The sequence below is a fragment of the Myotis daubentonii genome, chromosome 1, assembly GCF_963259705.1.
Source record: "Myotis daubentonii chromosome 1, mMyoDau2.1, whole genome shotgun sequence".
Lineage (NCBI taxonomy): Eukaryota > Metazoa > Chordata > Mammalia > Chiroptera > Vespertilionidae > Myotis > Myotis daubentonii.
In genome coordinates this window covers 142,604,633-142,620,056 of record NC_081840.1, presented here as the reverse complement: position 1 = coordinate 142,620,056, position 15,424 = coordinate 142,604,633, and the positions used below count along the sequence as shown (strand labels likewise).

Sequence of the window (15,424 nt, the reverse complement as noted above, 5' to 3'; positions counted from 1 at the left end):
AGCCTGAAAAGAAAACTAGTGTGGGAAGACAATAAATAGAGAAAACAATTAGAGATATCCTCTAAGTACATGCCAAATTTAATTAAGATAAGTGGTTTATACATAGATTTTCTCTACTTACAGATAAAAAAGTCACTTTAACCTCACCAGGCCTTGTCTAGGTAAACGCTTTTGTTGACTGACCATACCTAACTGATAAGGATCCCAAAAGCTTTAGCGGGAAGAAAAAGATTCTATTTACTGCTGCCACTACAATTGTCAAGAATAGTAACCTAAGTGCTTGGACTAACTAGGCCTCTTAGATAAACTCTGAATCCGAGTTAACACACAGTCAGATTTACTTTGTGAGTTCATCTGATTCGCATCTGTATCTCAAGCCAGTGCTACGCAGGAATTTATCAGATATGTTGAGGGACAACAGAATAGATTTGGAAGTCAAAAAGGTGGTCACTCGCTAACTACAGAATCAGGTGTCAAACAACCTACCTCCCTGAACCACAGTTACCTCATTAATAAAAATTTGCCTAATTATTACAATAGGAAAGCTACTTTGAAAGTTATTGTGATGACTATATAATATGGCTTAGTTACATAATATAGGGTCTAGCGAATAGTAGACTACTCTACAACTGTTAGTTTATTTTCTCTGCATTCCTGTAGGTAATATATTGTTTTTACAAATCCACAAAGTCCTACCTGAATAAGGCCTCTTCTTCAGTTCTCTCACGTACTATTAAAGAAAAAAGTAAAATACATTTTAAAACAATAAAAACAAATATGGGACATTAAAAGTACCTGAGTAATGCTTTGTTAGAAAGTATTCCTTTGGCCGAAACCGGTTTGGCTCAGTGGATAGAGCGTCGGCCTGCGGACTGAAAGGTCCTAGGTTCGATTCTGGTCAAGGGCATGTACCTGGGTTGCGGGCACATCCCCAGTAGGAGACGGGCAGGAGGCGGCTGATCGATGTTTCTCTCTCATCGATGTTTCTAACTCTCTATCTCTCTCCCTTCCTCTCTGTAAAAAATCAATAAAATATATTAAAAAAAAAGTATTCCTTTGGAACCACACACCATACACCAGAGGAAATATTAATCATATTATTGGTTGGTCATTAATACATTAAGAACACTTACTTTCTCTTTTTAAATATATCAAATGCAAGAAAGAAAGAATGGGATCTGATATTTACAATGAACATAATCTCAAACAAACCCCATTAGGCTGACAGAAAACGGTATGGATAGTAGAAGCAGAAACATAAACTAACAGCATCAAACTTATATGGCATGAATTTTCTGGACTCCTTTCACTCGGAAGGTTTAGCAGAGTGTACTTATTTTTCCATAACACAATTCAACTTCTCCAGTTCTTTTGTAAAGACTTGCTAGTTTAGGATGAAACACTCTATCACAAAAAAAGCTTGGTTGCCAGGCACTACACTTCGCAGCCCTTCAAAACATAAGGAACAGATACATTCTGGAACCTTTTGTAATTGCAAGACAAGTAGAAAAGGCTGTGATTCCAGTTGTATAAAGACAGTGAGGGCTCTGCAGTAGTGCATGAGGTCATTTTTCTCAACCCTGCCCAGCAGGTGGCAAATGCCTGTAGAAATCAAGCTTGTTCTGCCTGTATGGCATGTGTCATCAGAGCCTATGCTGATGAACAACAACAAGCCAGAAAGGACAAAGAACGTCTTGGAAAACTACAGCCAATTTCCTTGACATTTGAATGTTTTAAACAATTAAAAAGATACCCACTGTATGATTCCAAATATAAAACAAGAAAGGCAAAACTATGGAGACAGTAAAAAGATCAGTGGTTTCCAGGGCCAAGAGAGAAGGGGGAGAATAAATAAGCAGAACACAGAGGATTTTAGGGCAATGAGATGATTCTATGTGATAATCTTAATGGTGGATTGCTGCCATCGAACATTTGTCAGAAGCCCTAAAATGTACACCAAGAGAGAATCTTAATGTAAACTATGGACTTTGGTTGATAATGATGGGTCAATGCAGGTTCATCAAAAGTGCCTCTCTGGTGCAGGGGGAAAAATGAGCAAGGCTGTGTGTAGGGGATGTGGGGTTGATGGGAAGTCTCTGCACATTCTCCTCCTTTATGCTGTGCACCTAAACCCGCTCTAAAACTGACTTCTTAAATTTTTACAGCTTCTGTGAAACATGCTATTAACATTTGTCAACATATTTATTCTATTTTCAAGACACAGTCACCTTGTAAATTAATATAAAGATCAAAGTATCAGAATATGGGTATTATCCTCAGAATTTAGGTAGCCATTTGAAAAGACATAAATAAAGCCAAGAGTTTTAACCATATACTAGGGAAAGAAAATAACTGATAAATATGATTGACTATCTTGCTTTATAATTACAAGCAGGGATTAAGTGCAACATAAACCAAAATGAATCATCCATGTAATTGAAAGATACGTTATATTATAATTTCAAATCAGATATCATTATGATAATTTTATCTGAAATTATTTTGAAACATTAATTGGGGAGAAGAAAGCTGATAATTGCCTAATATTGCCCTAGTAATTTATGTACAAATACCTGTTAAATACTCAACAAGAGTCAGAAAAAGAACCAGCAATGCAAGCATTTATGCATCATGCGACAGAAACCAGTACCATGTTATATTATTATATTACTGGCTTTAAAAAAAAAAAGTAGGTCAATGCCAAAAATTCAGTGAGGGCCATTCTGCTGTGCTGAAACATTTCATGCAGCAGGCCTAAGATTGTTATCCTTAGAATGTCCTGCTTAAATGGCTACCCTTTCATTGGTGTCTGAAAACTTGAATCTGGGGAGGGGGTCCCCACCTTTCCCTATCTGATAAGAGTGGCCCCCAGTGCCCAAAGAATGGCACAAGCAATGAGGCTCATGCTGAACACTTGTTTTCCTTCTGGGAATCTAGAATTCTGGTACATAGTATGGGGAAGATGCTGATGTGAGTAGCGTGCCATGAAAACCTTGACACTGAGTATAAGAAGACATGTAGATTACACATTTCATGTGTGTGGTGAAAATTTGACACTGGAATAATTAAGCACATCCTGGTAATTCCACAGGGAGAGGACTCTTGGAAGCTTGTGCCTGGTGTCCCTCACACTTTGTCACACAAACCTGTTCACTGGACTGATTTTGCTTTTGTCCTTTCACTGTAATAAATCTCAGGTAGGAGCATGACTATATGCTGAGTCCCGTGAATCATTCTAGTTAAAAGCAAACTTTGGTGAGGGTTTAGGAACCTCTCACACAATTTCATTATGCAAGTTTTTATATTTGGGTTGATACAAGATTATAGTCAGAACTTGATTTCATAGAATACCTTTCTTTGATTTTCTTTTGTTCCAAGCTTGTTTTAGAGATTTCTGCAGATCAGTAACTATGGAAATAAAGGCATGAAAGGGATACATAAAACATTAATGTCAGAAAACAATGTTAAACAAGCAGCAATCATATTTACTCAGAATAGAAGATACAGAATCTAAATGATTGGCAACATATCCTGCAATATAGAAGTTCCTCTCAAAAACATTGCCCCCATACAGACAATTTTCTCCAAATAAGCAGGCTTTAATCCTTTTTGCAATAGTAGTTATGAGTTAAATAACTGGGATAGCTACAGAAAAACCATAATTATCCCATGTCATGTAATTCTGTTCTAGTGCTTGCAGAGTTCTTTCTATTTCCTCTCAATCCTTTTCTTAATTTCTTATAAAACTGAAAGCATGGCTTGCTCATTAAAGGCAGTTGTTGGCAGGACAAGTCAAAAATTCAAAGAAATATTACCCAGAATGTAGGGATATCCATGGATATTCCACCAAACTCAACAGGTATGGAAACAATGGCTCTTAACAGATGGCTCTCACTGGGGGAAAATCCCACCATTATTGTTCCCTCTTGAATTAATAAAGAATATTTTTGAACAGAAAAATGAGAAAGGCATAGACCTAGATAAACAATGACATTTTAAATGGAATAACTTGAACTTTATGATTCATTTCTGCATGGATAAGTAAAACTTCAAAGTAGACTGATGCTAGCCCAAGGAGGCAAAATCTTCCTTTGTTTCCCAGTCTCCTTATGTGTTTTCCTTTCATTTATCATTTACATGGGGGGGTGACTCAGGAAATGAAGGACCACATGCCAAATACGAGCTGCCATCAGGTTTTGTAAAGAAATGTCTCAATGGAACACAGTCATGCCTGTTCACTTAAAGATTGTCTAGTACGGCTCTCAAAGTACAATGGCTGGCTTGAGTAGATATGACGGACCACATGGCCTAAAATTAGACCCTGTACAGGCAAATCTTGCTGATACCTACTTCATATCACAACCAGAGGGCCTTAATCAAATCCAGTCTTGTTACACTTCTGCTCAAAACTACAATGAATCCCTGCAGTAAATATGCTGGCTCCCTACCTCAGACTCCACACTTCCTGGAAAACCACAACTCTATTTGGACATTCACTGTCATGCTTCATAATGAAGGTGGTATCTCCCAAGCTCCAAGAAGAGAAATAATTATACTGAGCTCATCACAGTAACTAGTTTAACACTCACTGGTTTAGGAACGACTATGTGATGTAACCCAAGCCTATAATATGTTAGGAAGGGGAAGTCAAATGCAAGGCAATCAGTTTTCTTCCAAATTAAAAGAAACATATAGGCCACGCCAGTGTGATTCAGTGGATTGAGAGTCATCCCATGCACCAAGAGATGGCTGGTCGGATTCCATTTAGAGCATATGCCCAGGTTGTAGGCTGGATGCCCAGTATGGGTGGGCAGGAGGCAGCTGAGCAATGTGATTGTTCTCTTGGCATTTCCATCTCTTGCTCCCTTTCCTCTCTTCTCTCACTAAATATCAATAGAAACATATTTTTAAAAAAATTAAAGGAAGCACATATCTCAACATCACTAATCAGGAAATGCAAATGAAAGCCAAAATGAAGTGCCAGCTCACTCCTCTCAGAATGGCTGTCATCAAAATAAAAATAAATAACAAGTGTTGGTGAGGATATGAAGAAAAAGGAAACCTTTGTGTACTATTCACATGATTGTCAATGGTACAGTCTTTGTAGAAAACAGCATGGAAATTCTACAAAAAAGCTGGAAATGGAACTGCCATTCCACTTCTGTATATTTATCCAAAAAATACATGAACAGGAATTTGAGAAGAAATCCACACCCCTATGTTCACTGCACCATTGTTTACAATAGCCAAGATATATAATCACACTATGTGTCCCTATATAGATAAATGAATAAAGAAGATGCAATCCTATCTAATAAATGAGAAACATGGTTATTGGCGTACGACCGCTAATTAGGGTGATATGCAAATTAACTGCCAGCCAAGATGGCGGTGGGCAGCCAGGCAGCTTAAACTGAACATGAGGCTTGCTTGCTTCAGTGACGGAGGACTGCAACATACCCCGCCTGCCTTGCCGGCCTCTGAGCTTGCAGTTTAAAAAACATTGTAACAAATATAGAAGCTAAACAAAACCCCAGAAACCAGCTTTCAGAGACCTGGGATCTCAAAGCTGGAGTTGATACAGATTTTCGATTATAGAACTGAAACAAACCAGATACCTGTTTTCAGCAGCTGAGGCCTCAGAGCTAGAGCCAAGCCTCAGAGCTAAAGCTGCCCCAGAATTAAAAAAGATAGAAAGAAAGAAAGAAAGAAAGAAAGAAAGAAAGAAAGAAAGAAAGAAAGAAAGAAAGAAAGAAAGAAAGAAAGAAAGAAAGAAAGAAAGAAAGAAGAAAGAAAGAAAGAAAGAAAGAAAGAAAGAAAGAAAGAAAGAAAGAAAGAAAGAAAGAAAGAAAGAAAGAAAGAAAGAAAGAAGCAGTTGGGAGCTTCAGTCCCAGCCTGAAAACAGCCCTCAGCCCCTCACCCAGACTAGCCAGGCACCCCAGTGGGGACCCCCACCCTGAAGGGTGTGTGACCAGCTGCAAACAGCCATCATCCCCTCATCTAGGCTGGCCACGCACCCCATTGGGGACCCCTACCCTGATCCAGGACACCCTTCAGGGCAAACCAGCTGGCCCCCACCCATGCACCAGGCCTCTATTCTATATAGTAAAAGGGTAATATGCCTCCCAGCACCAGGATCAGCGGAGCTGAGAGGCCTTCAGGCACCGGGATCTGCGTGACAGGGGGCAGCGACCAAACCCCCAGATCGCCCTGCGGCTCTGTGTGTGACAGGGACAGGGCCATAACCTCCCTATCAGCTCTACCCTGAGCGTGACTGAGGGTGACAACGCAACCTCCTGATCAGCCCTGCTCTGTGCATGACAGGGGGCGGCGCCCCAACTCCCCAATCGGCCCTGCTCTGAGCCCAACCAGGTGCTGCACCTAGGGATTGGGACTGCCCTCTGCCACCCAGGACTAGGCCTAAGCCAGCAGGTTGTTATCTCCCGAGGGGTCCCAGACTGCGAGAGGGCACAGGCCGGGCTGAGATACCCCCCCCCCCGCCACCCCGGAGTGCACAAATTGTTGTGCACCAGACCTCTAGTATATATAATATTAATTGGACATAAAAAGAATGAAATCTTGCTACTTAGAGCAATATCCATGGACCCAGAGGAGGGTTGTGTTAAGTGAAATAAAACTGAGAAAGACAAAGACATTATCACCTCACATGTGCAATCTAAAACCACAAAGCAAACAAAACAAAAACACACCCCATTGCTACAAAGAACAAAGTGATTTTTGCCAGAGGATAGTGAGTTGAGGAGATGGCTGAAATAGAAGAATATGAATAAGAAGTGCAAAATTCTAGTTATAAAATATATAGACCACAGACATCTACTGTACAGCAAAGGGATATGTCAATATTTTAATAACATGTCATGGTGATAGATGGTTACTAGACATATCAGGATGAACACATTGTAAGATATGTAAATGTCAAACCACTATGTATTACACTTGACAGTAATATATTCGGTGCCAACTAGGTTTTAACAAAAAACTTAAAATTGAACAAAGAAGTCCTTTGGCCTTCACATACTGTCATGCGAGAAGAGGATGCTTTGGAGCCCTCACTAAGTAGCTCACCAGGAAAGCAGACATAAGCACTGACAACTTCACAGCTGAATAAGGGACAACACCTGGGATCCTGATGACATCACTGAACCACCAAAACAATCCTGGTTCCTATTGTTTCAGCCTCTTAATTCGGCCACCCATTATAACCTGAAGCTAAAAGCATTCTATCTGATAAATTTCCCAAAGTCATAGGATAAGATCTAGTCCACTCTGTTGTACTAAAGACTTTCATAAGCTTGCCTTAGCTAGGCACTCACCTCATTCCCACCCATTCCCACAGCACACATTTTGCACATTAAAATGGTACAGTTCATAAATCCTCCAATGTTAAGTTGCACATCATAGCCCTTGGACTAACGTTCCTATTGCCAAACATCACCCTCTGTCCCTTTGACCTGGAAACCTTCTCCATCTGCAGGCTTAATTTAAATCCCACCCACATTTTTATTTTATATTATTTATTTTATTTGTGTGTACGTGAATTTTAGAGGACATTTATTATTAATGGTCAGGATAGTGCAACAAGAAAAGCCTGGGGAAATGAGCTTAGGCTCACTAAGGAATCAGGTTTAGAGGGTTTGCCCAGGATGAATTGCTAGTGACCATTGTTCCTCTCTTTATAAGCCTCCTGGGGTCCATTAGAGTTTAGGTGCATCATCCCTGTGAGGAAAGAAAATGAGGAAGTCTTGGGTGTGCAAGCATGTCTTTATTTTTCTACAATTTTTGACACCTTTTAAACATTGATTTAGGAAAAGAGAGAGTGAGAGAATAATGGTTTTTGGTTTTTTTGTTCCACTTATTTAAGCATTTATTGATTGAAACTGGTATGGACCATGACCAGGGATCAAACCCACAACTTGGCCTGTTGGTACAGTACTTTAAGCAACTAACCTACCGGCCAAAGCTTCACCAGTTTTTTAAAACTCTAATTCTCATCATGGCCTTAAAGTTGCTGGCACATGCTACACACCAATAAAAAAGAATAATGATAAGCTCCTAGTGTGTTCTACCACCTAGCAATCACTGAATAAAGTATAGTAACTAATAGAAATGACAATAACAAGCTCTAGGAGGGCAAAGACAGTGTTTTAAAACATTTCAATTCTGCATCATCAGAATAGCATTCAGTACCTAAAAGGCACCTGACAGTTCAATAGTACACCAGTAAGCAGACAAATTAATAACTGAATTTTGACATTTTCTTTGAGAATTCTGATGTGATAAACACGGAAATGAGAGACAGCTCTCATATTATGAGCTCAGGGGCAAAATAATATTTCATCTTTGTATTTCCTATAAGTTGCAAAATGAACCTACACAAATCCTCTGGTAAATGTCTACTAAGGTGTTCTCATACAGTTCAGGTTCAGATTGCACAATGAATTAGGTGCCACATCTGGGTAGCACACTGGCATTTTTGTTGCTATAAATCACTTTTGTACTTTTATTATAATGTATTAAGTCCTGAGTTGGGGTATTTGTATATTTATCATGATTATCTTTTGATCAATGACAATGGAGCTTCCTGTTCTCAAGAAATTGCAGTGTCCTGACAATTACCCAACAAACAGGAGGAAACATCTTGTTATAATGCATCAACACATCTCATTCTGTTCTGACTTCTGAGGAATGAAGTTGATGATGGTGAGGTCTTTTTGGCATAATATTAAAGCATCCTATGATTCTCAGCTGGTATTGCCTTTATGACTTCGGTGCTATTGATAGGTATCTTAAAAAACAACCTCAATGGTCACAGCCTGTGGGGCTCATTGGTTGAGGCTTGACCTATGAAGCAGGAAGTCAAGGTTCCATTAGTGATTAAGGCACATGCCCCCTTTGTGGACTAGATCTCCAGTGTGGGGCATGCAGGAGGCAGATAATCAATGATTATCTCTCATCTTTGATGTTTCTCTGTCTTTCTCACTGGTCCTCTCTGAAATCAATATAAATATATTTTTTAAAACACTACACAATTTCATTGGGATAATTGCACACTAAATGTTGTAGTTCTTATTGTTTGCCATTTGTTTGTGGTACCAGGAAAGTATTGTTGAGTTCTCACTTTTAGATACTTTTTTAGTGAAACAAATAACTATGTAAAAACAGGTTTCCAGCCCTACCAAGTTTGGCTTAGTGGGTATAGCGTCGGCCTGCTGACTGAAGGGTCCTGGGTTTGATTCTGGTCGAGGACACATGCCCTGGTTCGTGGCTAAATCCCTGGTGAGGGGCATGCAGGAGGCAGCTGATCAATGATTGTCTCTCATCATTGATGTTTCTATCTCTTTATCCTTCTCCCTTCCTCTCTGAAATAATTAAAAATATGTTTAAAAAAAGGTTTTTAAAATAACGAAGTTTTCATTTACTAAATGTAATCCATTGCCTGTAAACACTAAACAAAAGGTCCATTTTGTATAACAAGTCCTATATTTTACAATGTGAAATTAGAGAAAACATACAACATCTGAACTTAATATCTTCTTCTTTTTTTTTACATAAAGATATCATAAAGGATTTTAGGGATCAGTACTTAATAAATGAACTTCTTTTCAACCAATATTGACCAAGATTTTAAAATTTCCTACAATTAATTATTTAAATAATACTGAATACTAACCTATTAACGGAGAGATTAAGAAAACCTTCACGTGCAACTTACACATTGTTTGTTTTTCATTGCTCCTTCATTATCAAATCTACCTTAGTCTTAATTCATCTATGGTAAGAGCACCAAGAGTAATTCACTATCAGAAGTCTTACCAAGATTGTTACTTCCAGAAGATTTCAAAAGTCTTCTTTTTTCTTTTTTTTCAGAAGTTGGTTGTTGGTGGCTGTGAATAAAAAATGGTGATAAATGATATTACCATCTTAATATAAATACAAAAACTATTTTCCAACTATCATAAATTCTCAGCATCTGTCAGATAATATCAGAGTTAATATTAAAACATTAATTATACTACACACTTCAAATTTGTAAGTTCCACAAACTTCTTATGAAGATGTAATTTTTAAAGAAAAGTAACATAAAAGAGTCATGATTTGCAGGCAATCTAGTTCAGTGAATTAATTAGATTTAGCTTGACTTAATGTCAAGTCTTTTGAACTCAGATTTCCTAGTTGAATAAACACGGCTATTTGTTCTCAAACAAGTCACTTTTACTGTGGCTTGGGGTCCGCCTCTGCAAAATAAGAATCTTACTGCCTTACTTTAGAAGGTTGCTAGGTGACTGAAATGAAGGAACACATCAAAAAGAGATGCTCAGAGAAACAGTAAGGCAAAGGAAAAATCTGTTATTGAACTCGAATTCTTGAAACTGTGTTGGAATCCCAAAGAAACCCTAATGTGGGTTTTTCATAGTATCTAACATTGAAATGTCACAGTTTTCAGAAAATGCTATTAATTTTGGTATTACTGGCCCTTTCTTTGTGGTTTGTGATTCAGGGTATCTCAGTTACTCTATAACTTGCAACTAAATCTATGTACAAATATATTACCTCTTGAACTCAGATAGCAAAATGCTCCCATAGTTTTTTTTTGAATCATGTGAATTTTAGAAAACTAATAGAAGGCAGGACCTGGCCTGGGCTACTACTATCCCTTCTCTTCCTCCTCAAACTGTGAACCAGCAGATCTATATGAGAATGATGCTTGTTCTCCCTGTCCACTCCCAATTGGCTTGGAAGATAGAATCCTACTTGTCACACATGGACACTGATGGGTCATGCACCCACAGCAATTGTTAGGACCGATAATTTACTTTTGAATCAGAGCATTTTGTTGACTGGCTTCCATCTGAGACACAATTTAAAATATTTTGAAACCTGAAGAAATTCAACTCACTTGGGAGTGTTTCATTGTTATGGCAAAGAGATCACTTGAGGGGCCAACCTCAATTTTGGAATCTCAGGCAAGCTGGTGCCTACTGCACTGGGAAAGGCAATGTGGGACCTTCCACTATCTAAACAAAGGTGCTCTACAGGATTTAAGGTGAACCCGGGAAGAGAACTGGTGACAAAGGAGGAAGGAATGTCTGGTCTTTCTCGCAGCATTATTTGACCTCTCTGACAGCTTAGAATGGTTCCAACTAACACGTGCTTCTTCTATCCTAAGGCCTTCCTTGTTTCCCTGTCCCCAGTTTTAACAAATGTACTCTCTGAATAAAACAAAGAACGAACAATTGTACCCTTCCATCTGATGAACTTCCGAATCTCTTGTTAGTAAAAATTCCACCATTTTTTCATTGTTTTCATATTTGGCAAGTGAAAGCGGTGTGAAGTCATCCTGTAGAGCAGAAGAAACAATTTATAATACATGCAATTACATGTATCCAAACTGAATATTAGAATTTAAAAAGATCCTCTGCACTTAAACCTATACTATAGGAAGTAAATAAAAAGCATCCCCTTTTGCCCGGGCTCATGATCTCACTGGTTATACCCTTGGACTGCACATTGAAGGGTCCAGATATAATTCCCATTCAAGAGCACACACCCACATAGCAGGTTTGTTTCCCAACCCTGGCCTGGGCCTATGGGGAGGCACCCACACATTGGTGTTTCTCTCTCTCTCTCTCTCTCTCTCTCTCTCTCTCTCTCTCTCTCTCTCTCTCTCCCCTTCATTCCCTTAAATTCTGTCAAAAAGCAATGGAAAAAGATATACGCTGATGTGGATGAAAAAAAAAAAAATAGTTGCAGCCCTTTCCTTCTCACCTCTGAACAGTCACTGTCTGCTTCTTCCCTTTAAAATGTCCTCCACGCCCTCTTCTGCAGATTAACTGTAATATCATTCCGCAAAACTCACCTCAAAGATTTACAGTGCGGGTTCCAAGATTCTATGTTCCTGTCTTACTATCTATCCTGGTATACTGTCGATATCATGTTGCCTGTGGACTGAGATCTCTTCTTCTCACTTGCACTCACCCAGCTCCCCTTGCTGGGTATTAGGTATCCTCTTCCCACCCATCCCCAACAGCACCCATTTCCTAAGCAACTGTCAGCATAGCAACCAGTCCCCACCATCACTTTAACACCCCTGGCCTTCAGTCCTCTGTGGGCTCTCAGCCTATCACCCACTCCCAGGCCCTAACAGGAAGTTCTTCCTTCTGGGGTGGAAGGGTATCTGGGAGGCAAAATTTTGCCCCTTCCATGGACACCACATTTCTCCAGCCCTCCCTAACTGGGCTTTGGAGTTGTTTCCATGGTGACAGGGCCTGATTTATTGTATTCTGTGTATGTATGTGAGAAAGAAAATGCTTGTTCCCAGCTGGGGTGGCTCAGCAGTTGAGTGTTGACTCTTGAACCAGGAGGCACATGTAGGGCTTGTGGGCTGGATTCCCCAACGGGGGTGTGCAGGAGGCAGCCAATGGTTGATTCTCTGTCATCATTGTTATTTCTATCTAACTCTCCCTTCTTTACTCTTTAATATCAATAAAACATACAGCTATTTAAAAAGGCTTGAAACTGAAGTAAAAACATGTATTTCAAATATTTTGTAAATAAAGTTACTTGATCTATACCTTGTTTCTCGCTTCTGGATTTGCCATACAGGAAAGTAGCTTTTCCACTATTGCTGTGTTTTTACCGAGTACAGCATAGTGAAGAGGAGTGTTGCCATGGATGTCCATTACATTTGGATCGGCACCATGGTCTAGTAGGATAGCGGCACATTCTTCTTGGTCATGTAGTATGGCCTGTAAGTATTATTCCAAAAAATAGATGATAAATTCTAGTAATGCAAAGTAAACATTCCACAAGTTCTTCTAAGTAATTAAATTAAAACCAATCTCAAGTTCACATGGTTGGCTAATACATACGTGCATTAGAGCTGTTTTATTTTCATTATCACTGAGGTTCAGTATGAAACGTCTGCGTGCTAGCAGTCTCACCACGCTTGCCTGGCCCTTGCCACAGGCCACATGCAGAGCAGTCCTATGAAAGTGAGAGGACTCATTAGGAACTTGGAGTGCACTACATGAAAGCTTACAATTGTCCACGTAATTGTAAACATTTCTCTCTATGTCTTCAAAGCAAATATTTAGTTTTCTTCTGGAGACAGTACAATATGTATTAGTTCTTGTTACTTACCCTATTTGAATAGAGGGAATATGACCTGAGGATGAAGCTCAATATGGTGCTGTTCCTATTTTAACTGTCACTTATTAGATATCACTTGGCCTTTCTGTGCCTCAATTTTCTCATCACCAAAATGGGGATAAAAATAATAGGTATCTCACAGGACACCATTGTTGGCTTTAATGAGAATCTATGCAAAGTATTTACTGCAGTTCTTCGCCCAGGAAAAAAATAACTCAATTATTAGAAAATATCAGTATCATTATTATTATTACCAATTTAAAGAAACAACATTTCAATTAAGTAAAACAATATCATCATACCTACTTTGCAGACCTTTAATAAGCATCAGAAAGAACATAGTATTTCAATGCTTCTAAAATGCTTATTTTCTCACAATTTTACATCTCTGGCATTGGAATCCAATTTTTAATCCAGAATGTCTTACAACCTTTATTGGCAGCATTTAAAAAATTAATTAATACAAAATATACTGACAATCTGACATCCATGGTACCTTACAGTAAGGGAAATATTGCTTAGTATAACATTCATCTTGCACTTTTGTCAAATGGTTGGCATTTAAATTCATATTAAGTCTTAATATCTTTATGGTGGTAAAGAGGACACAAAAGGAAATCAAGAAAATTTTAAAAGTAATTCTTACTTTGATTTTCAAGAAAATTTAACTCAAACGAAGGTCAGGATTCAAAAATTTAGGATGGCTCATTTTGTTCAATATTTAGATTTGTAGATTATAGGGAAAGCGGATGTTCCCAATGATCAATATAAGTATTTATTACTATTATACATTGTCAAAAGGCCAGTTACAGGTTATCGTTTACAATTTCCTACTTTCAGAAATACTTTGGTTGGGAAGCAGGGAGAAAAAGCTTCAACCTGATGATGTCCTAATATTTCAATTATGAACTTCTCATTTTGCTCATATTGGGCAACATGAAATTGTAAGGATGAAAGGGCCTGAGATTTGGAGGGAAAGGGTCCTCAGTAGAGTAGGTCTGCTACAGAATAGGTATTCAGGTTATATTTCATGTAAAAACGGATTGAGAGAATGCATACACATAGTGGAAGAGTTCAATATTTTTAAATAACTCTTTATATATTAAAAAAACACTTCAGCATTAATAATAATCTTTTACATTCTCTCTCTTTACTAAAAAAAAAGTTTATGTTTGTGACTATTACAGATGTCCTACATTTTTCCCTCATTGTCACCTTCCACCTGGTTCATGCCCCAACCCAGACCTTCAACACCATATTGTCTGTGTCCATAAGTAAAATCTTAGGTTAATCTCTTCCTGCTCCTCTGTTCCCCCTTGCCTCTGAGATAAAGAATTCTGTTACGTGCTTACATGCCTCTGGTTCCATTCAATTCATTGGTTTTTGTTGTTGTTATTGTTGTTTGCATTAGATCTATTGTTTATTTATTTTGATTTTTACATTCAATTGATGATCTATAATAATAAAAGCAAAATATGGTAATTAGACCAGATGTCCTTCTGGACATCCTTCTGGACGACTTCCAGATGAAGCCAGGGCTGCAGCCACAGGATCAAGGATGCCTCCGTGGGAGGGATCCAGGTAGCTGCCAAGGCAGTGAAGGCCTATCCTTGGACAAATTTCATGCATTGAGTCTCTAGTAGATACATATTATTGTATATTTTTAAACTTTTCTTCTTCCTTCATCTTCTTTTCTTCTTCTTTTCTTCTCCTTCTCCTTCTCCTTCTCCTTCTTCTCCTTCTCCTCCTTCTCCTCCTCCTTCTTCTCCTTCTTCTCCTTCTTCCTTCATCTTCCCTGAAGGGGTTTCCTGATCAGGGTGGGGGTCCAGACTGGGAGCATTGCTGGCCTGGGTAGGGGGCTGGGGCAGATTGCAGGCTGGCCATGCCCCCATCTGGGTGGGGGTCCCCGCTGCGGGGCATGCCCAGCGTGGGTGAGAGTCTGAGGGCTCTTTTCTGGGCAGTCATGCACACTTTGGGGTGGGGGTCCCTGCTGTGGGTGTGGTCAGCCTGGGTGAGAGGCTGATAGCTGCTAGCAGGCTGGCCACGCCCTCATTGGGATGAGGGTTTCCACTGGGTGTGGTGTTGGCCTGGGCAAGGGGCTAATGGCCTTTTTCAGGCTGGCCACACCTCCATGGGGTGAGGGTCCCCACTGCGGTTAAGGGGGCCTGCGCAAGGGGCTGAGTGCCACTTGGGGGCGGTATGCAGGCTGGCCATGCTCCGCGCCTTGTCCAGAAGGACATCTAGAAGGTCTCCG

The 15,424-nt window shown here is 39.4% G+C and overlaps 1 protein-coding gene across 1 annotated transcript in view; it reads right to left on the bottom strand.

Moving 5' to 3' along the window:
• LOC132235879 (ankyrin repeat domain-containing protein 36C-like) overlaps window positions 1-15,424 on the bottom strand; it is a 67,558-nt gene that overhangs the window by 5,544 nt on the left and 46,590 nt on the right. Inside the window, exons 6-7 of the mRNA XM_059699017.1 lie at window positions 12,594-12,767; window positions 11,262-11,359 (exon numbers count right to left, since the gene is read on the bottom strand). Coding sequence (XP_059555000.1) covers window positions 11,262-11,359; window positions 12,594-12,767 — 272 coding nt within the window. The remainder of the gene's footprint in view (window positions 1-11,261; window positions 11,360-12,593; window positions 12,768-15,424) is intronic.